The 22,831-nt window shown below is 54.2% G+C and overlaps 1 protein-coding gene across 9 annotated transcripts in view; it reads right to left on the bottom strand.

Annotated features, from left to right (window-relative positions):
* Nucleotides 1-22,831, bottom strand: part of CTIF (cap binding complex dependent translation initiation factor) — a 293,230-nt gene that overhangs the window by 7,405 nt on the left and 262,994 nt on the right. The window contains exon 11 of one of the 9 annotated variants that reach the window (XM_042961324.1): nucleotides 14,236-14,437. The exons of the other annotated variants lie outside the window; for them this stretch is intronic. Within the exon in view, the coding sequence (XP_042817258.1) occupies nucleotides 14,288-14,437 (150 nt within the window). The 3' untranslated portion in view covers nucleotides 14,236-14,287. Of the gene's footprint in view, nucleotides 1-14,235; nucleotides 14,438-22,831 lie in introns of those variants that run through there. 9 annotated transcript variants of the gene reach the window in all.

Below are 22,831 nucleotides of genomic sequence, written 5' to 3'. Positions count from 1 at the left end.
GAGACACCAGGCCTCCTTCCCCTTTGTATCTGTCAGAACTGGGCTTGCGGCCGACACACCGGAATCGTTTTAGGATGAATGGACAGAGAGGTAGCCCTCGACCTGCTCGAATGAAAAGCAGGCGGAGAGCAAGGGACAGTCCAGGGGAGGAAATGGTGCAGGAGGCACAGAGGGACAGGCGTTGAGGCCGCTGGTGAACCTCTTCTACTCACTGCCACGGCTCTGACTCCAGACCTTCGTGCTCCCGTCACCCAGATTCTCGGCCACCACGGAGTTGCGGACCTCACTCTACCCCCTTGTTCAGGACTCTGCCCCAGTGTCACCTCTCCAGCCTGTGTGAAGCCGGCCGGCCCCGCTCACCTCCTGGCTTACTTCTCGCTGCCGCATAGCTCCCCCCCCCCCCCCCCCCCACAAGTTGATACTTGTTCGTCTCCCCGTTAGAAGGCAAGCCCCACCAGGGCGGGGCCTCTGATTGGTCCCCGCACCGGCACAGCGCCTAGCACACAGGCTGCGACAGCCCGGAGGGCGGGCGGGCAAGGGCGGACGCGGCGAGGCCCCTCCCCCAAAGGTCACCCGGGTGCACACACTCGGAGAGGCGAGAGTGATGGGCACGTGGGTACCCCGCCCCACACACCCCTCTCGCCGGAGGGGACGCGACACAAAATTATAACCGATGTGGAAACGGAGGCTGGCGCAGGTCTCTAGACGGCAATTTGGTGATCGCGGTCAGAATAAATGGACCCGGACGGACGCACCACGACAGGGATACGCGGCTTTTGCTGCGCTATCACTACAGTAAAACTACCGTGCACCCACAGGGGGACGGGTTAAATAATTACAATACACAGGCACAGTGGGACAGTCTGCAGCACACAGCTGTCCCTCCCCTTCTTTTTTTTTTTTTTAACATTTATTTATTTTTGAGACAGAGAGAGACAGAGCATGAATGGGGGAGGGTCAGAGAGAGAGGGAGACACAGAATCTGAAACAGGCTCCAGGCTCTGAGCTGTCAGCGCAGAGCCCGACGCGGGGCTCGAACTCATGGACCGCGAGGTGGTGACCTGAGCCGAAGTCGGACGCTTAACCGACTGAGCCACCCAGGCGCCCCAGTCCCTCCCCTTCTTAAGCCAGTGTCTGCTTCTGGAGTTTTCTTGCCTCCCGGAGCTGCAGAGCCCCAAGGGGGAGGCAGGGGAACCTTCCGCCAAGCCGGTGCCCGGTGGACCTTTGTGGGGGGCACACAGGGAAGGGCCTCCCTCAGTTACAGGACCCAGGAGGCTAGAGTGAAGACCAGGAAACAGGTTCTGGAAAAAGCCGGTGGAAGTGATTCACCTTGTAGCAGGTGTACCTAAGGCATGTGGTCCACACCCAACCCAGCTGCTCTGGAGGGAGGGGGGGGGGGGATGTTGGTTCCAACCCCGGGAGGGTCCTGTGGCTGTCTGGAATGGGATCAGCATGGGGATGTGGGCCTAGCCCCACTTATCTGCAGGGGACATAGGGACTCATATATATCAGGAGAGCTCTGTAAGATTTGCTGGGGTTTCTTTCTGAAGGTACTTTGTTCCCTCACAGGTTTTCTGTAGTGCTTATTGGGAAATGATCCTTCAAACAACATTGTTGGTAGAAATCACAAGAAAGGTGGAGGGCAATCTGGTGAGAAGGGAACTCTTTGAGACGGAGTGCGTGCTGGCAGCTGGGTGGGGAAAGTGGGGGAGGGGGGCAGAACTGGCAGCTCGTGGGAAGAACAAGGTATGCTCTGGAAGCGTCTAGAACGCGGGGTGACGCACAGTAGGCGCTCAGTAGTGCTTGTTGTGTGTGTCACGTTGAAATGACCCTGGGAGCATGTTCTGTCCTGAGATTAGCCTCTTAGGGGTTCTAGGGACAAGTGAGGTACCTTTTTTAAAAAATTAAAAAAAAATGTGTATTTAGTTTTGAGAGAGAGAAAGAGAGAGCAAGAGCAGGGGAGGGGCAGAGAGAGAGGGAGACACAGAATCCGAAGCAGGTTCCAGGCTCTGAGCTGTCAGCACAGAGCCCGACGCGGACTTGAACTCACGAACCTCAAGATCATGACCTGAGCCGAAGTCGGACGCTTAACCGACTGAGCCACCCAGGTGCCCCAGGATGAGTAAGGTAACTTGATGGGAAGTACTAGTAAGCGTAAGGGCTGACAAGTACTCGATGTTCTGAAATGTGATTGATTGTCCCTCCGTGTGGCTGTCTGAACGGCTGACAGAACCGCGTGGAAAGTTCTGGCCTGCCCTCTGCTCCCAGATGACAGTTGAGAACTCCAAAGCGGGGTCTGTGTCTTTCTTTCCTGCATCTTTGTGACTGGACTACTCCCTTCCAATCCCTCCTCCCCTCTTCGTGCCCAGACTACCCCCCACACCCTCCCCCTGCCTGGCTGTGTCCCTGGTGGCCCTGGCTCCGGGCAGGGAACAGACTTAGGGAACGGGGGCGGGTAGCAGGGGACTCTGGAGGGTGAGGGTAGCCCCCCTGGGCCCTCAGGCAGAGCTACAGGCGGGTTCTCAACCCCAGAGCCTCTCCTTCAACCTTATCTTCCATTTGCTTGTTTGGGAAAGTCTGTGCGAAGCCAACAATCACAATGCGTGATAGGCCCTCTTGCAAGCGGCTTGCTGGGTTTGCTCAGGGAAGTGGGGGAGGACCGGGGTTGGTCATCACACTTTTCCTTCACAGTTGCAGGGTGCAAGGATACGAAGGGAATCTGCAGGGAGGCTGCAGACCGCTTCCTATTCTCCCTGCAAATGCTGTTCTGGCCTCTCATTACCAGCTTTTGAGAGTAGAGTCTCAGAACCCTAGTGCCGAAGGGGCTTTGGACAGCGTCCCTCCCAACCTCCCCAGAAGTCACACTCGGCTGCTCTTTGCGGTATGACAAGAGGCTGGCCTCCTCAACCAGGAGCCCTTGACACAAGTCCACAGGGGCTCCCCGCCGGGACCCCTTTCTTTCACTGTCCCTCTTAGAGGCTCTCATGCCTCTGGGTGATCTGTGGTTCCCCAAGAATCTGTCCCTACCTGTCGTTTGCAGGCAGCGGTCCAGGTGCAGGATCTTTCCACTCTTTTCTATCTTGGCCAAACTTACCTGTTCTGTGTTCCATGTCTTCAGGACTCTGCTTTTTCCCCAGTGACAGCTAGTGTTTGGATAAACAAATCTCTGCTGGAGTGTTGAGGAGGTCAATGAGCGCTCTTGTTTACATATGCTCTATTTGGCACCTTCTGGAGACAATGCTTTTTTTTTTTTTTTTAAGTCCCAGAGGAGTCTCAAGAAGCTGTGGCCATCCGAACAGGTACCTGTCCACCCATGTTCACAACAGGCGAGAGGCAGAAGCAACTTGGGGGTCCGTGGAGGGATGGATGGATGAACTACTGCGGTCCATCCGTATGCAATGGAATGTTCTTCAGCCTTAACATGGAAGGAAATGCTGACCTGCGCTGCAACGTGGATGAACCTCGCGGACACTACGCCGAGCGAAAAACAGTCACAAAAGGACAAATCCTGTCTGATTCCACTTCTTGAGTCAGAAGAGTCAAATTCGTAGAGACAGAAAGTAGAACGGGGGGGGGGGGTCGGGGCGGGCACGAGCGGGGACTGGGGAGCCGGTGTTTCGTGGGGACGGCGTTGCAGGTCGGGAAGGAAGACAAAACGTTCTAGCGATGGATGGTGGCGATGTTTCACAACAGTGTGAAGGTGCCTAATGCCGCTTAGTTGTACGCTTGAAGACGGCCAGAGTGATCGATGTTATGTTATGCAAACTTTATCACAATAACAGAATGGTTAAAATAAGTAGCGACCGGGGCGGGCACTCTTTGGGTGGGCAGGCCATTCTCAGCCCAGGCAGGACTCTCCGGGAGAAAAGCTGCACCGATGGAGGAGGCAGGCTTGCCCCACGGGGGTGGGGAGTGGGGGCGGGCGGGTGGAAGGCCCTGGAGTGGGTGGGGAGGGGCGGCGCTCTCATCAAAGTCTCTGGCGTAGAAAGGGGTGTGGGCGGGCTGGGGCAGGCAAGCCACCCGCGCCCTCGAACAGCGAAATGTGTTTCTTGGATGAGAATCCAAGGCAATTGTGCGAGCCCACACAGTGTTTGTTCGGAAGCTAATGCATTCCTGTCCTATTGTCTCCGCCGGAGACTTGTGGGCACACCCATCATATCCTCCCTTGGTGGGGGGGGAGAGGCCAAGGTGCTTGCAGTCAGCCTGTGGGAGGCCCGACAGCAACCAGGGAGAAAGGCACCCTGGTGGGAGCATCCTGGAGTCCCCTGGGGAAGGTCCACAGGGCGTGCAGGGATGTAACCCCGGTTGTTTGGGATGCCACGCTGTGGGGAGAGAAACCGTGCTGATGGGAGGGGCTGTAGGGCTGCCTTCCTTGGTGGGAGGGAAGCGAGTGCTGTAGATGGCGAATTCTTGCCTTTCCACGGAGGAGTGAGTGCCAACTTGAGGCAGGCTGGCCAGCCCGCCCTGACCACCCCAGCTCACCAACAGCCCAGGGTTTCAACCTTGTAGAACAAACCCACGATGTCTGGTGCAGCCGTAGCAAAAGCACAGCTCAGACCCCACCGGCAGGGGCCTCTCTCCCTCGGGGGTCCGGGGGTCGCGGAGGGTGTGGGGGGAGTGGCCACCACAGAGCACAGCCACGGTTTCAGAGAGCAGGCAGGCGATTGGCTGGTTTTCTGGAGAACACATTCATCGAGCCCTGATGGGCTGGCTGGGTCTACAGAAGGGCTAGGGATGTGGTGGGATAGGCTGCAAGTGTGGAAGACGTGGCAGGAAGGCGAGAGAGAAGAAAGAGCCAAGAGTGGCAGGGAGAGGTCTGCGGTGGCCATGGAAGCCACGTGCCAGGCACAAACACTGACGGTGGAGAGAGGGGGGAGGCGGGAGAGTGAGACGGAGCCAGAGGAGATGGCCGGGACACGTGGTGACCGGGCTGGGGAGCTGCACGTGGCCACCTGCCCCTAGGAGCCCCCTAGGGTAGAGACCCTCTATCCCGCGTCTCTGCACCTGCACCTATGGCCAGGTCTAGAGGACAGCACGGGGGCTGATGGTCATGATAATGACCCTGAGTCATCACAGAGATGGTCTATGATGTCTGGGTCTCCTCAGGGAGGCAGGAAAGGAGATAATCTATCCGAAAAAGGCTGTCATCAAAATTGTACAGCAGCCTTCGAGTCAGAAGACCTGCCCCTCACTAAGAGTAACCCCGGGCATGTCACTTTATCGCCCTGCACCTCAGTTTCCTCACCTGAGAAGAGGGATAATACCTGCCTCGAATTGTTTTGAGAGTCAAGTGAGATAACAATGTCTGTGAAAGAGCTTTGAAAAGTGCAAAGCTTGATCCAAATGCAAGGTGTGATTATTGTTATTAAATCTGTTTCTCTGTCAACACGGATCTTCCCTGAAGCTCTTGGCACACTCTGTGTACTGTCTCATTTACCCTCGTGATACTCTTGTGGAGACAGGGAAAGGCCATGGCATTATTATCTGTACGTAATAGACAAACTGAGGCATAGTGGGTGAAGTGGCTTGCACAAACTAGAGAGACAGCAAGTCTGAGAACTAGAGGATGCTCAAAAGTCCTGGGTCAGCATCCTCTGTCTTGGAGAATTATTTTAATTTCTCTCACCTTTGCTAATTCTCATTTTGCTGGTTGGAGGTCAGAATTCTTAATTTTATTGTCTGGTGACAATAATCAACCTGGGCCTTCACAAAATTGAATTGGTTTTACATATTCTTTGTTTGCATTGGCCATCACCTACCCACCCATCCACACATCCACTTGCTCGGCCACCAATCCATTAGTGCATCTGTCCACCCAAGTATGCAATCATCCATCCACCAACAATCAATTTATCCATCCATCCTTCTATCTACCCACATATCATGTATCCAACCTTCCTTCCTTCCTTCCTTCCTTCCTTCCTTCCATCCATCCATCCATCCATTCATCCATCTATATACCCACTCACCTACTTACCCTTCCTTCCTCACCTACTTATCCATCATCCATCCATCCTCCCTTCCTTCCTTCCTTCCTTCCTTCCTTCCTTCCTTCCTTCCTCCCTCCCTTCCTTCCTTCCTTCTATCCATCTAGTCATCTTTTCAACAACATTCATGGAACACCTACCTTGTGCTAAACATCGTGTAACTACAGGGGCAACAAGAAGAATAAGACCGGGAGCTCATAGTCTAGTAGGGGGAAATTGAGAGACTGTGCTAGGTACGTGGGATTGAAGCACGGGATGGAGTGGTGGTGATGGAGAACGTGCATGTGGTGTAAGAAGCAGCATACGGCAGATGCACAAGAGCAAAAAACCAAACGAACAAAAAACGAAAAAACAAAAACCCAAAAAACAGCAAACACCCATGAACTAGCAGAGTGCACTGGTGAATAACAAGTATCTCAAGATGCTCAAATATATAGTGTTGGCGGAGAGAGGGAACCTGATGACAAAAGAGGCAAGGGCCACATCCTATAGGGCTCTAGATGCCATGCTACTGCATTTGGGTCTTATCCTAAGGCACTGGAGAGCCACTGAGAGATTTTAAACTACAGAGTACATTTTGGAAGGATCCTTTCTTGCACAGCGTGGCGAACAGACCAGAGCTGGCAGAGTGGTGGGGAACTGCAGGCAAGGGGACAGTAAGGAGGCTGCTGTGAGAAAATACGGTGCCTTGAATTGAGGCGGGAAGAAATGGGAGGACACGTGTTTAGGAGGCAGAAGTGAGGGTGAGGAAAAGGACGATATAGAAGACGGGTCGTCCCCAGGCCAACTGGATAAATGCGGGTGTCACCAATGATCGTAGGAAGGCATGATGAGTTGGTCTGGGGGGATGTGAAGGAGTTCGGCGTTAGAAATATTGAGTCCATGGTCCTTGGGGCCGATCAGGGAAGATAACTCATGGGAGACTGGCTATCCGAGATCATCGGTGCCAGGTCAAGGCCGCAGGTGCTTGTGAGAAGAGAAGGTCCAGGTGAGAAGAGAAGAGGGTAAGGGCTCCAAACCTGGAGAGAGAGCCACATCTAAAGAGTGGTGGGGGAAGAGGAACCCCTGAAGGAGCACGAGGACAGTCAGAGAGCCAAGAGGAATAGAAGAAGGTGATGCCACGGACGAGGAGAATTCTGAGAAGTACAAGGTCAGCCGTGTCAAATGCTCAAGAGAGGTCATGTAAGATGAACAAAGACCAGGGCGCCTTGGACCTAGTGATTAGGAGGGCACGGGTGACCTTTGCCATGATGACTTCAGAGCAGGGGTAGGGACAGGTGGAGGCCCGGGTCACATGGGGCTGGAGAAGGAGAGGGAGGTCGGGAGGTGGAAGACAGCGAGGGGACCCATTTTTTTCTTTTCCTTTGTGGGTTTCTGCTTTTCTCTGTCTCTCTCTCTTTTTCTCCTCTTCCTTCCTCCCTCCCTCCCTCCTCCCCCTCTGTCTTTTCTTTCTTTTTGAACTTGAGAAAAGGGGTAGAACCCCCGTGCCAGGGCGGAGGGGGGTGGTTGTTACAGCGGGAGAGGCGGAGGTGAGAGGGTAGAAGGCAGGAAAAAAAGGGAAAATCAGAGGAGAGGAGGACACCGTGTGCAGAGATGAGCCTTAAATAAGCAAAGTGGTACCGTTGCACATCCGCTGACGTGGAAGGCAGGGGTGAGGGTAGCTGCAGACACAGGTACACGGATGTATAAGGGCTCACGCTGCCCAGCCTGTCAGGGTGGCTACAAAATCAGTTTGTGCCATGTTCCTCACTCACTCTCAGCGCTCTGCGCCGGCCTGCATCTCAGCCATCCCCAGGAGAGGGGGATTTGCCCCAAATATCACCATTCCACTTGCCTAATAAGGAGCCCTGTATGGCAGCTATGGTCGGATGTCAAGGAAATTCATGGTTCTGTCCTGGACTTCGGTCCAAGCTTATGCCCTGTGGTCTGGCCGTCAGCCCTCCTAGCTGAGGCGGGCAGGCGGGCGGGCACCCTAACTGCGGACCAGGCGCCCTGGAGGGAATAATTAGCCTCCTTCCTGCAGAGTTTGCAAACCGCCTTGTACAAAGTGGCCACAGTAAATGTCACATATGTCACATGGGGGAATGCTTCATCCCACGGCTGGCCCCAGGGGGCCGGAAACGTAATCTGGGGCTCAGAGCAGACACTGAATCCTGCAGACATCGGAGCCAGAGGATGGGGCCACGGCTCCAGTGGGTCCTCCTGGGAGCCAAGCCCTGGCCAGTGGCCTGCACAGGAGGGGAGTTCTGCTCACAGCGTCCCTGCAGCCATAAGTTCCCAGGACCCTAGGTCAGGGTTGGAAACCACAGGGATGTTGGCCATGACTGCTGTCAACACCTCCCAGCTTCTTCTTTAGTGCCCTTCCTTCCCCTTCTATAAGCCTTGCCTGTCCCCTCTGTGGCTCATTTTGCGTTCACTTCCCGGGCATCGTGGATCTCTCCTAAAGGATGAATGGAGAATGCCCGAGGCAGCTCTGAGGTTTTACCTTTCCAGAAGGTGTCTCCTGAGGACTGACCAATACCTTCCGGGTCCTCGATCATCCCCTGGCTTACGTTTTTTGAATGCCTGCTCTGCACGGGAAGCTCTGCACCGTGTGTATGTTTCAAGACCCACTTTATCCTTTCTCCAGTTTATCTGCGTTAGACACGCACTGTAGTATCTTCATTTATAGCTGCAGAAACTGAGGCACGTAGAGTGGGGTGACTTCCCGCCAGTAATGGAAAACCAGGGTTTGACCCCAGGACTCATCTGCCCCCGTAGCCAAATGATATAACCATTGCTCCGCCAGCAAGTCCCACATAAACAAGGCTGGTGGGGGGGGGGTGGTCAGTGAAAAGTGGAGGGACCATGCACCGCCCTCTTCCTGGGATGGTTCTGGTTTTCACTTGCCATCCCGAAATAATTAGTAGTAGTGTCCCCTTTGCTCACGAAAGGCCCCTGACTTGCGTGGTACCTTATACAGTCACCTAGACAAGGGAAAGGGTATTGAGGGGTTGGGGGCCCCCCAGATTATCAGCTGATCTCTAGCCTATTCCATTCCCCTTCCTTGTGCTCAGCGCCCCTCTTTATAAAGTGAGTGCATGAGTGCTGCTGCCCATCTGAGGGGTTCTGCTGGGGGGTGGGGAGAGGGGCTCTGAAGGTGACAAAGCGTCCTACTCCTTGTGACGTGGTTGTCATTGCAGGGGATCATGACTCCTCCTGCAGGGCCTCACCTGAACCTGCCAGCATTAACCGCTCCCCAAGGACGCAGACGGGAACAAGATGCAATGATGATAATGGACGCCCTGTCCATCGCTCTCTGCTGGAGCGTCGGGGCCTTGCGGAGGGCAGTTGGAGGACAGGCAGATGGAAAAGCAGTTATTCTGCAAGCTTCCCCAGGGGAACTTGGCCAAGAATGCCTGGCCTGGAGGCACTGGGTGTTGGGTGGCACCTGGGACCTTCACCCCTTCATGTTACGCTATAGACACCCCTCTGAAGGAAAGACTGCATTTTGTGTCTGACTCAGCACGAAACGGTTCCCTGAGACAGGAGGAGGGGTTTGGGCTGGCTGGGGGCCAGGCCTGGGGCTCTGGGTGGTGGGCAGATGCCCTTCATGGTCTCTGCACCCATAGATTACTCTCCTGGTGCCCGCCAGGCTGGGACCCCCGGCAGGCACAAGGAGAAGTCAGGGCACAATGCCATCTGCTCTTAGCTGGGCCTCTCCCAGCCCCTGGCCCCTGGCCCCTGGCCCCGCACCGCCCCCCCCCCCCCCAACCTCCACCCACCTGAGGCCTGGACTTGACCTTGCTGGCTTCGTGGGGGGAGGGTGTGATAAGCGTCTTGGTGGAGGGAACTAGCTGCCTGCAAAGGCATTTTCCGCTCTCTAAAGTAAACAATCAAACAGGAAATTAATCGAGAAACCCACATCAACGGAAGGTTCAGGTTGTGATTTTCACAGCCCCAGAGCCAGGAAATTCAAAGTTATAGTTCCCATAGCAACTGGCCTGTAGACTCTGCCACTAGCGCTGGGCTGGAACGAGACCCCGAGGGGTCAACGAGGCCAGCCCCCTGCCTCTAGGAAGCACCGCCCAACGTCAAGTCTGAATGTGGACTGCTCTTCGGAGGTGGGCCATGAAGCCTGGGAAGGAGTTCAGAGTTGCAAGGCCATGGTTCCACTTGAGCTCTCACAGCAACAAGCCTTGTAAACTGCGCAATGAGCTGACATCTCAGGGCTTCGTTTTTCTATATTCCCATATTCCAACGATTATTCCCATAATCTCGGAAGTGAGAGGAATACTCAGGCCTGTAAGACACTCAAGGGAGTAGCATGTGTGCTTGTTCGCTCATTCCTTGTTCTCTTCTGCCCCATAACGGCCCTCCACCTTCAACCCAATCACCCCTGAACCTTGTGATTGCCCTTTGCACCGCCCCCCACTCCCCACCACCGCCGGCCCATCACTGTTTTCTCTCCAAGTAGCATCTCAATCAATTGCCAGTTCCAAGAACTTTCAGAGCAGACACCAAGGTGGCTCCATTTAGTGGGCGCTGTTCTCCTCAACCTGCCCCCCTCCCTTTCTGGACCAAATATATAATATTCTAATATTAGGGCAATGCATACCTACTGCTTCCCTGACTGATAGCCAGGTGGATTACATGGAACCAGAGGCAAGCCCTCCCCCTTCAAGTATGTGGGGGCCAAGGAGGGGGGTTGTGTATCTTGGGTGGGGTTTTCTTTTGTGTGTGACTAGTGAGGAGTCCCCGCCTGGCAGGAAAGGAGATAAGGGCGTTGGAGCTCAACGGAGAAGGAAACAGTCTGGAATCCTTCCCCAAGAGTCGCCCTGCCTTCCCACCCGAGATGACCACCAGTGGCCGGCTGGTCTTATCCGTGTGGTTCTGCAGCCCAGTCCCGGGGACCCTTGTGACCACATTAGCTGAGGCAGGAGCGGGTGCTCCCTGGGCACCAGGCCTGCGGCAGAGGGTGCCTGGCCCGCCTGCCCGCCCGCCAGCCTGGCCCTGGAGCCAGCGCTGTGAACTGAGCAAAGCAGTGGAAAGACAGAAGTGGCGCCTGCTGGAAAGCAGACAGAGAGCCTCCTTGATTTCCTAACAGGCCTAGCCGCGTGCCAGGGCCTGATCGGCCAGCCCAGAGTGCCCAGCCTCGCTTGCGAAACAGTCCTTTCCTCCTTCCCGGTGGCCGAGCCACTGTCCAGCCACTCGAGTCCCTGAGGCAAGGCCTCTCCTCATCCCTACCGCCTTCCTGCCTTCCCCCGTGTTTCAACACAGAATTCGGTGGGCAGGTCGGGGAAGACAGGACTCCTCCTGGGGGTGCGAGATCTCTCCTTTCCTAGATCAAGACGTTTAATCAGGAAGAAGGGTGGTGGGGAGGTGACTGGTTTCTCTGCTGGTTTCTGCAGTCCCAGAGGGAAACTTGCGGAGGGCTCTGTCACAGATGGTGACGCTCCAGCTTCAGCGGAAAGGGGTCCCCACTGCAGAGCCCAGCAGCTGCTGTAGCTCTGCCCGCCCCCACCAACTAACTGTTCGGGCACACAGTTCTCTGAAGGGCCTCGCCAGCCCACCTTCCCACAAGCCCGGGAAGGAGCTGCTTACAAGGTTCTCCACGGTGTGGCAGGTCAACCAGGCGTCCCTCCCGCCAATGTCAGACTTTACAGGGTATGTGAGTGGGGGAGGGCACGGGTAACCAGCCAGGGGGCCTCGAGGACCTGGAGAAAGGGCACACCTGCCCCTTACCCTGCTGCGGAGCATGGGATTCTGAAGAAACCCTCGCTCAACACACGTCTTCTCCAGCGTGATCATCTTGGCAGGCTGTATTTAAGAATATGTGCCTGCTGGAGGCCGGTTTCCAGACAGAGGGTGCCAGTCTTCCGGGGTGGGGGCGGGGGGGAGGAGTCTGAAGCCGTAGCCCAGAAGCTGGGCCGGAGGTCCGTCCCTGGGTGAGGAGGCTTAGCTGGTTCCACGGTGGGTTTGGGTGCAAGGCAGTAACCAAGCACCAACTGGGCAGGGACAGCTGGGCCTGGGACAAGCTTAAGCAGAGAATAATAGGCCTGTGCTAAAGGCATAATTAGCATTTGTACTCGGAGTGGCAGCCACCCCACAGAGGGACAGACAGGCCTGGGCTGAGAAAAGGGCCTGGGGCTGCCTGGGGACGGCAGAAAGGATTCACTAAGTACTCTCTGCCAAGTCTAAGGTTGGAGATAAGAGCATTTAATTGCCACCTGGAAGTTTGTTTGGCTTTGGAGCCTTACCCTTAGCAGAATAGAAACTGTCATACTGGGGCAACCCTATTTCTAAACTCTATTTCTAAATCTTTTTGGAGGAGTGTGCCTGCCGGCCAATAGTATTATTATTATTATTATTTTTAATATGAAATTTATTGTCAAATTGGTTTCCATACAACACCCAGGGCTCCTCCCAACAGGTGCCCTCCTCCATGCCCATCCCCCCCCCCATCAACCCTCAGTTTATTCTCAGTTTTGCCAATAGTATTATGCATGCACTCTCACCGGGTCACCTGAGAGGTTTGGGAGGGGATAAAGTGTTTAGCCTGGGGTGGGGGGGTGGTGGTGGAGTGGCTCAGGCCCTGGCTGCTGGCCACTTCCACCCCTGGGGCCCTACCGCCTTCTCCTCCCTTTCACAGACCTCCAGACCAGCCAAAGCCATCTGTTCACAGGCTTCTGAACACGTCTTGTCCTTATCTGTGAGGACGACGAGGAGCAAACCCCACCCTGACTCCATTTACTGTCTCCTGAGACAAGACCTTCCTCCTCCCAGCTTTCCCTGACCTCCTCCCCTAATCTCTATAACCAGAAGCTTCTGGGTTCACAGCCTGGGGGCAACTATTTGGTTCTAGCTAGTTCTAGGTCTAGTCTAGGGTCTACCTAGACTAGTTTTGACTCACACAGGACCTTGTGTCCAGCTGGCCCTCTCAGAAGAAATGCAGACTGGATTTGAAGGAAAGCCTGTGCTGGCTGGGGTAAAGCCACTCAGAAGGGCCCCTCTGTTTCCTGGGATGCAGCCACCCAGGAACATAACCGGCCCAGAGCACGGCAGGTCCTGTACCTCCTCCAGGGAGCCTGAAGGGACAGCAACCACTTTTTCATTCATTCATTCATTCATTCATTCATTCAACAAGGAGGCATGAATCCTTTCCTCGTGGATTTACCAGTGTGGTTGGGAGGACAGACATGGCTCAAGCAGATCAGTGATGGGAACCAAGGCTGGAAGGTGAGGCTGCCTGGGTTCGAATCCAGACTCAGCCCCCCACTAATCATGTTGCACCATTTGCTTCTCTGTGTCTCAGTTTCCTCATCTGGAAACTGGGCTAGGATTAAGTGCGGTCACCGAGGACCCATGTTTAGAATAGCAGCTGGCACACACGAAGAGCAGCTCCATCAGTGGCAGCCCCTCTTACTGAGGGGGCCGCGTGTGGCACAGAACCGAGGGTGCCGTGGGGGTGGGTGGTGGGAAGGACCGTCCTCACCTGGGTGGGGAGAGGAGCCCAGGGGAGATCTCCTCGGGAGAGAGCTTTGTGGTGACCCCGTAAGGTCAAGCTAGGGAAAGAGTGGGGTCAGGAGAGGGATGGGGAAGAACATTCCAAACAGTGAGAAAGATCACCCTCAAGAAACCTGGGACCCTGGAGTACGGAGAGACGGGGGTGAGCCCAGTTAGAAGGCTGGTGGGCTAATTCAGGCGAAAGGGGACCTTGGCCTCACGAGCTGCGGCCAGGCAGAAACATGGTAGTCAGAGCTGAGATCCGGGTAAGAGCTGCTGCCCACAGATCCTGCCAATTAGTGGGGCAGAGGGTGGTGGTATCTTCTCTGGTAGCAGGAGATGGGTTCCATTAGGTGCTCCTGAGTTTGCGGGGGTCTGTGGGTGGCCCTGGGGGGGGGGTGGCGCGTGTCAGGTGGATGAACCCAGGCCTGGAGATGTAGATCTAGTCTGTACAGGTCAAGTTTGGGGGCTGCTGCCACCGTGGGAATCTGCCTGTGACCAACATGGGCTTTGGGACTTGCACCTGGGGCCCCATTCCTGGCTCACCACGAGCTACGGTCGCCTGTCCTCTGGTAAGTCCCAAAGCACATCGACTTCTCCAGGTTCTGGTTAAGAGAACACCAAAGGAAGTTGTGGAGAAGACCTTGCAGGTGAACACAGGCCGAAAGCAAAGGCTCCTACACGAAAAGTTTGGGAAATACCTCCACCTGGCATGTAAAAATGACACGAAATTCAAATTTCAGCGTCGATCAGTACGGTTTTGTTGGAACACAATCCTCTCATTGGTTTACACGTCCCCGACAGCTGCTTTCTTGCTACGCTGGGCTGGCGGAGCTGAGGGCTGAGCCGGGCTCTGAGTTTTGCAACAAGGTGATTTCAACAAGGACCGTACTGTTGGCTTGAAGGGGCAGAAGCAATCCAGACAGACAGCATGTAGAGAGACAATTCTTTGGAAAACTCTGGCTCTGTAGGGAAGAAAGACACGGGGTGGTTCCCGGAGGGGAATGCGGGGTCAAGGGAAGGCTCTCCTTCCTCAGGTGGGTTTGGTGGGCGGCAGAGAAGAAGGAAACCATCAAGAGAGTGGGAAGCATGGGATGCGGGAGGCAGAAAAGAAACCGGTTGGAGGGAAGCCTACAGGAGAGAGGGGATGGGACGGGCAGTGCTCTGGAACCACGGGTGTGCTGAGCAGGGCCGCTGCCCTGGTGGACAGGCTATCCACAGTAGGCCAGACCAAGGCAGGGCTGCCATTGCTGTGAAGAGGCCGGAGACGGCCTGTGGGTGCCGTGAGATAACGAAAGAAAGCAAAAGTTCCGCGGGCCAATTTAGATAGCAGTTTGGGTCAAAAAGAAAGATACTTAAATCTGGCCTTCAGATCATGCTCACATCATACCCCGCTATTTGTGCTTGTATATAAATTGCTCGCTCTTCAAGCCATACGCTTATGCCACTCCAGAGTTACGTGGAAAAATCCCCAACGGGGTGATTTTATATTGTATTTCTACTTTTCTCAGCGGAACATTTTTGTGAGAGAACTTCTGGTTGAAGCATCACACGTGCAAAAAGGCACGACACATCCTAAGGACGCGGTTAGATGAACTTGCACACGGGGAATACGCCTGTGCTACCGATGGCCCCAGCAACAGCTAGAACCTGGGTCATACCCCACAGGCTTCTTGTGCCCTTCTTTTCACCGCCCCTCCTCTAGGGTCACCGCAATCCTGCTTATTACCACAGCTTAGTGTTACCTGTTTTAACTCCCGTGCCCCCGGCATTTAAATTTGAAACAAACATACTGTCCCTGCAGGTAGTTCCTGTGCGGCCCTTGCTCACCTGGTGGTCACTCTGAGACCTCCACCCATTCTTGGTTTCCCTACTCTGGGTTTTTGTTCAGAGGATATCATCTGATTCTGGAACTGGTGAGACAGCTAGGCTAGGCACAGGTTTCAGGGCCGAGGAAATGGAAGTTTGGGTTGGAATCAGATGATGTCCACTGTGACCAAGATCATACCTAAGGAGCAGGGAGTTGATTCTCAAGTCTAGGAATCTGTCACCAGAGTTTGGTGCTGTCTAATGTGTTGTGTTTGCAGACATGGGTCCCTTAGCTTTTCTGGAGCACGGAACTCTTTGAAGGTCTGATGGAAACTTTGGCACTTCTCCCAGGAAAATGCCCATCTACACACGTTCACAGATGTCAGCATCCGATTTCAGTGGGTTCCCAGATGCTGAAGGCCACCCAAGGGCCCCCGATACAAACCTCTGACATGGCCTTACACACGCCAACCTGAATCACCACTGAAAATGTCATCGGAGTATGGGACAGTGAATGTCTCCATAATGTAAGGACAGCAACACAGCCACCGTCTCATGTGTCGTCAGGAGGATCATATAGCCTTTCTCGGTGCCTGTCAGGCTGTGGCTGGGTAGCTCTGTGGTTAAGGCATGATGCCAGGGTGGCCAATAAAGATACCATAAACGTTTTGTACTATGTGCCAGAAACTTGACAGATGTGATCGCTAATCCTTATGGCAATCCTGCAGAGGTAGAGAGGGCCGTTTCTCATTTTACTGTTGGGAAAACTGATGCTCAAGGAGGCTAAGTACCTTCCCTGGTCCCAGCTAGTACCGACAGTGTGGGATTTGAAGTCATGTTAGTCTGACGTCCGAGCCCTTGTTCTTTCACTTTCCCTTTTCACGGAGGGGACTTTTAGCCTCCCTCTTGTCCTGCTATGCCCTGTGGATCCCCAAAGCTGACAACGTGTCAGGAGGGAACTGACTGACAGCATGGGGATACGTCAGTGCATTCACACTGTCTCTACTCAGGGGAGATGACTCACTGGAGCCCGGCCACTTTGGGACACCAGGGGACACACACACATTTCCTGTGGCCCGGTGAGAGCCTTGGGCAGTGTGAGCTGGCAGGGTAGATCTCTGGAAGCAGCTAGAGATAGAAAACCAGACAGCTCTGCATCCTGGGATAGAGAAGGCTCTCCCTGGGTTCGTATGACAGAGCTATGGCACCTCTGGGCCTCAGTTTTGTTGTCGGTAAAATGCGGGTGGAGTTCAGACTAGATCAGGGCTACCCAGAGCGTGGATCTCCTAAAGTGGCAGCAGCACAGCCTGGGAAAGTGCAAATTCCCTTTGCTGCCGGTGATCCCGCAATTTTAATCAGCACCGAGAACCACAGATCTAGATCAGGGGTCTGTAAAACTACAGCCCAGCGGCCAGATCTGGTCCACAGCACCCTTTTTATGGGGACTGTGAGCTCAGAACGGTTCTTACATTTTTAAATAGCTGGGGGAAAAAAAGCAAACGAATAATAATATTCTTTGACACATAAAAATGTTATAAAATTCAAATTTCAGTGTCCATAAATAAGGTTTTGTTGGAATGCAGTCACGCTCATCCATTTGCATACTGTCCCAGCTGCTTTGGCATTAGCAAGGCAGAACTGAGTAGTTTCCACAGAAACTGCTCTCATGGCTTCGCACAGTACAAATCACAGGGATGTGGTTAAACTCGATTTAGCCTCTTGGCCTGCAAAGCTAAAATATTTACTATCTGGCCTTTTATAGAAGTTTGCTAACCTCTGATCTATGGAGAGCGTGAAGGGGACAGAAAGGGTGGGAGGTGGGGAGGAAGGGAAGGGGGAAGGGGGAAGGGGGAAGGGGAGAGGGGAGAGGGGAGAGGGGAGGGAAGGAGGGCTAGTCTGAGAGCTGGGATCCCTTCTGGGGGAAAAAAGTGAGCTGTCAGTCAGGTCGACCCACGGAATCCTTTACACAGTTGCTTTGAGGGTGGTCTGGAAGGCCCCTCTGAACGTTTGCTTGTATGAAGATTCCAAATTTCACTTCTAGAACAGGGGCTGTTAACCGAGAAGCCCCCCGAGGAGAGACTTCAGGGATGGTCCGCAAGCTTTAATGTATGTGGGATTTTCTGGGGACAGAGGGTTCACTGGGGGGTCAGTTATCTCCTCGACCTCTACGAAACCCAGAACTGCTGCTGCTCTCCCCCCCCCCCCCCCCCCCCTTTAGGGGCATCCATTTTTCTCTTCCGAGCTCGTCTTTCAAAATGTGAAAGTCCCTGGAACCTTACACACATATCCCTCCTACCTAGGAAAGGGGGAGGTTACCTGATGGCACCAGGCCGGCCTCAGGAAAGTCCTGGGAGTCTGAGGAGGGGTGGAGGGAGGGGGCAGACACGCTGAGGTGGGGGAGGCATCCAGAGGCCTTGGTAATCAGGAAAGCCCCTCTCGACTTCCCACCCTCTAGAACCCATTCCTCCCCATCAGCAAGAGGCCAAAAAGGCTTGTGGCCCAGCGGGGATCCTGGTAGCCACCCTCGAGGGTGGGTACCTCCAGTCCCCAGAGCCCACAAGGCCTCCCGCCTGGGGCATTACCCGAGCAAGTCTCAACTCTGGCCCTGGGATTCCAGGTATTTTCCCAGCCAGCCCCACCTCATCTAATTGCTTTCCAGTCAGCTAATCCTTGGCCCACGCCCTCAGCTCCAGCCAGGCAAACCACCTCAGTGTGGCCAGCAGTAGCTTCTGAGACTTCCCATGGCCCGTGTCCAAGCCTGGGGCGGCCGCTCGACTCCCCTTGCCCAAACCACATCCTCCTTGCTGTTCTCCACACCTCAAACTCTTCTCTGACTAACATTTCCAAACCAAGCAGAGCGTGGTCCAGTCCAGACCAAAAGCAACGGGCTACTTCGTTCCCTACCGTCCCTCCCTCCTCCCGCCCGCCACCCCCCCCCACCCCCCCAAGGCCCCGGGACTGGCTATATCCAGTCTATTGGGGAAGAACAATTAGCAAAAAGTGGAGTTATACCTACTGTTCAATTCCCAGAGCTAATTGTTTTAAGCAGGGCTTCGGCCTTAATTATGGGATAATTAGTTAGTGAATGTGTGTTTGCATTTCCACAAGTGTGTTTGCATTTCCTAAGTCTGGCTTTTAACCCTGGGAAACCAGATTCAGCAAATACTTTTATGTTCCAATACCTCTGAGTAAGGGACAAGGTCTTAATTACAGAAATGGAAGTCTTGAGAACAGTGTAATCAAAAGGGCAATGCAATGCAAGAATGAGCTAATTGTGTCTTCCACGTACCGGGCCATTGTGAGAAGGAGCTGGTAGCTGCCTGCCCTCCCAGGACTGACCCCCGCCCCCCAACCCCGGGGATTGTGCTTGTAGCCTTGTCTCACAGTCAGCTGCCCCTGCCACCCCCCTGTCCTTGAGTCCCCTGCTCTATGCTTCCCCCCCCCCCCTTACCCTTTCTTCCCCCTCCTTTCCCTCTCCTCACCTTCATTCTGGGGTCAAAAGGGTTGCCTCTGCAGATCCTACCAGGGAGCCCCAGCCAACCACCCAACGCTAGCACCCTGGCTGGTCGATTTAGGTTTTAGCTCCCAACGTTTTCCTTTGCTTCTGAGTGCTCAGAGGGAGAGCACTGAGGGAGAACCCCTCAGAGTTCTCAGAGGGGAGAAAAAAATACTTTGAGACTCGAGGGGCATCTAGATTGTTTAGGAATCCAGAATGGTTCCCCAAAGCCTGAGGATTCTGGAAGCTAGCCCCCAGACCTGTGCTGTCCCCTACAGTAGCTACCAGCCACATGCCGTCTTGAAATGTGCCTCCTCCGAACTGAGAGGTGCTTTAAGTGTAAAACAGACAGTGGATTTCAGACTTAGTACAAACAAAAAAAATGTATTAAAAAAAAATCTCATTGATACTTTTTAATATTGATTAGATGTTGAAGCAGCCATTCTTTGGATATACTGGATAACATAAAAGATACTAATTTCACCAGTTGCTTGCTTTAAAATGCAGTTACTAGCAAATGTGCAAGGGCACAGTGGCTCCCATTATATTGTACTGGACGTGTCGCTGCCTAGTTGCGATTGTGTTGGGACTGTTTAGGGCTAAGTAAGGCTGCCATTGTCCTCGACATCTGTGACTGAGGGTGTCCTTCCCACCCCCCACATGCTGTGTTCTCATCTTCTTCCCGACCCTCACCGAAGTCTCCTGAGCCCTGAGCATCCATCCTCCTTACTTCTTTTCCTCCCCAAGGGGGAGGCGGGGGACAGAGGCCTTGCTACTCTGCCTGCACCCCCCCCCCCCATATCCCCCGTGCCCATAGGTGCTCACTCAATGCCCCTCCATCACCCTTTCCCCACGACTATCGATCCGTGAAGCCAAGCTACGAGCCCACCCTGATTGTGGGCTCGTGGGAATCAGCCCATCCTGATTCTCAGGATTGTGGCTCGTGGGATTCTGACCTGGGACACACACACTAATTCAATCTCACATGAGGCCTGGCAGACTGAAGTCGAGAAACGACCACTTAATTAGAGCAGAGCAAAGCGTAGGGACAGAATGCAGGCAGCTTCACCGGCTGACAGTAGTTTTTGCCCATTCGCTCATATTGTAAGCACAGATTGCTTCCTCTGAGTCTGATTTGGGGCGAGCGTTTCTCTTCCTCTCCCACTCTGACCTCCTCTCCAGGAACGGCTACCAGCCAGCCCCATGCTGCCGGCTCACCTTGCCTCTTCAAGGCTTCTGATTTATTTCCCCTGAGAGATCTGTCCAGATTAACTCTAGAAGGGTTATCTGGACAGAAGGTAATCTGTCTCCTGCTTTGCTCAGTCTAGACATTCTATTTCATTAATTTATTCAACCAGTATCGACCGAGCACCTACTCTGTGCTGGGCACTGTTCTAGTCCCTGGGGATACAGCTGTGAAGAAAGAGAATAGACACATTCCTTGCCTTTAGAAAGCTTCCATTTCCATGCGAGTCGGGGAGAGAGAAAACAGATTCACACAGAAAACTCTAAGGTGGAGCCAGATCCTGGTAAAGGCTATGGAGAAGAAGAAAGCAGGCTGCAGGGGTGTGAGGGTGGTGAGTGAGGGTCTACCCAGGACTGACCAGCTGAGACCTGGAAGGGTGTGGGGAAGAAGGGCATTCTCCCAGAAGGAAAGGCAAGGGCAAAGGCCCTGAGACTTATTTTACGGTGTTCCTTCACAGTTTTGCTTATTACGAAGCGCTTCATTTATATGATACAAATATGCTGCTGACTGATCCCATTATTTCATGTCTTTTGTTTTTCATGTCTTTATTTTGTGTGACCTCCCACAGGGAAGGGAGGAAGTCCACTCGCAATTAGCAAATCTACTAAATCCCATTTAATCTGCATCCCAACAAGGAACCAAGGACCCGAGACTATACGATGCGCGAATTTGTCTGGCTCTGAAGTCCACCTCCTTCCCCAGCACCCTTCTTTGCCAGTTACAAGTAAGGGCAACCCTGGAGGTTTCTTCTTTTAGGGCCTGGCCCAGGCCACCTATAAGCTACTGATCATTGCTGGCGGCAGTGATAATGGAGCCACCAAGGGATTCTAGAAAAGAGAAAAGGTGGTTCCTAACAGCATCTGGCCCAGATGTACAAGTGCTGCTCACACATTAGTTACATCTGAGCTGGGGACAGCAGCCAGTGGGGTATCATCAGATGGGCCTGAGAGCTGGAGCAGGTTAAGGAAGATCAGTGTGGGTTCTGGGACCAGCTCCCAGGACTGGGTGCTTCCCTTTTCCCCTTCTCTCTAGCAGACAGCAGTTCTGAGAGGGGAGGGACCACGTCATATTCATGCCCCAGCTCAAGCAGCCAGCCCAGCACTTTGTGCTCCTATTGCCTGGTACAGGGTACCTGGAATGAAGTCTGGGCAGGGCTGGGCTGTGCAAACCACGGGGAGACACGGGAGCGGGGCAGGGGGTGGGGGCGGCGGCGGGCATCCAGGAGGCCAGGATTCAAGGGGCCACTTGCCTGGAAATCGCCACTGGGGGTGGGAGGGGAGGGTGGGAGGAAGGCATCTTACTTAAAAAAAACCAAAAAACAAAAAAACAAAGGCCAGAGGATTTAAAAATGTAGACAGAGGCACGTGGATAGGTGCAGATGCGTGTGTATCCTGCACACACAACTCCAGCCAGAAACAATTTATCCTCCCTCCACTGTCCACTCGCCAGTTTAGAAAAAGTGCGCACCCCCGCCCCTCCCCACCAAGGCCTTCAGCCCCTCCAGGTCCCCGCCTGCCTCCTGTGCGCCTCTGCAGAAAGCAGGGGCCTCTTGAAGTTCAGACATTAATTACTGAGTTAGAATATTTTTCAGAATTACAGGCATGGCCCCAGGAGATAAGAGGAAGGAGGAGGTGAGCGCGGAGGGGCGGGGCCGCGGAGGCGGGTCTGGAGGCGGGGGCGGCCGCGGGGAGCGGCCCCGCTCCCCAGCCCGCAAGGCCAAGCGCCCCCTGCAGGCGGCGCGGAGAGCGGGAGTGGGGGTTCAGCACCGCGGCCCAGGGCTGGCCCGAGGGGGCGTCCGCGGGAGGGGAGGCGTCTTACCTCCCTACCCGAGGCCTTAAACGTGGAACTCCTGCTAGAAAAACGGTCACGTTAATTAAAACTGTTTTCGGCGAAGAGGCGATAAGACCAAATCCGTCCCCTTGTGTGATTAGGAGGTTTGGTGGCGCTGACTCCCTGGGAGGGAACCGGAAGGGCTGGCAGCGATTCAACGTCGCCCTTCAAGGATGCCGAAGATCTGATGTTTATTAAAAACGGCTCCCACCTATATGTGTAAGGCTAGCCCGTTCTAAGAGAGGAGCTGTATATTTTGGAGAAAATACCCAAAGCTTGCAACACCACCACCTTCCAAAAGGGAATTGAGGAGATGTCTTCCTGAAGCCACGCTGAGATGGGTTTGGAAGTCTCTTGAGTTTTTAGACCGTTTAAAAACGGTTCTGGCGTGGAGACTGGTTTCCCTTTGGAAACCAGTGTCTGGTGGAAGCTGGTATTTTTATAACTCCAGGCTCTCTATCAGATCCTGTGTTACCATGGTTGCTAAGGGGAACACTGGCTTCAAATTTCACATTTCAGTTTGCAGAGCCTGGCTAAGGAAGTAGAACAGTTAGAGGGTGGGGGCTGGGGAGGGGTCTGGGAGTGGTGGTAGGGAGGGGGGAGACTGGGTTTTATCTCGCTGGGGGCCAGGATCCCCAGCTTCAGGGGAGGCATGCCAGCCTGTGGGTATGTGGTGGGGGCTTGGAGCAGGTCAGGGGCATCACACCAGGAGTGCCTTGGCCGCCAACTGGAGGAGGGGGGGGGGGCGACAGCTTTGGAGGGGACAAAACTGTGGGAGTTATTTCGGCAGAGGTTACAGGAATGGTTGCTTAAGCTGGGGTATTCATAGCAGCAGCTGTTGGACCTGGAGGAGCTCTGCAGCTAAACCAGTGCCCAGGGGCTGTGTACCTGCCCCAGGAAGGCTACATTCTCAGAGGAACATTCCAGGCAGGGTCTGTGCCTAAGATTAGGGCTGGAATAAACTGTTCACGGAGGAGG

The sequence above is a fragment of the Panthera tigris genome, chromosome D3 (assembly GCF_018350195.1).
Source record: "Panthera tigris isolate Pti1 chromosome D3, P.tigris_Pti1_mat1.1, whole genome shotgun sequence".
NCBI lineage: Eukaryota > Metazoa > Chordata > Mammalia > Carnivora > Felidae > Panthera > Panthera tigris.
Note: the sequence above shows the minus strand (reverse complement) of the source record. Positions and strands in the feature narration are given on the sequence as shown.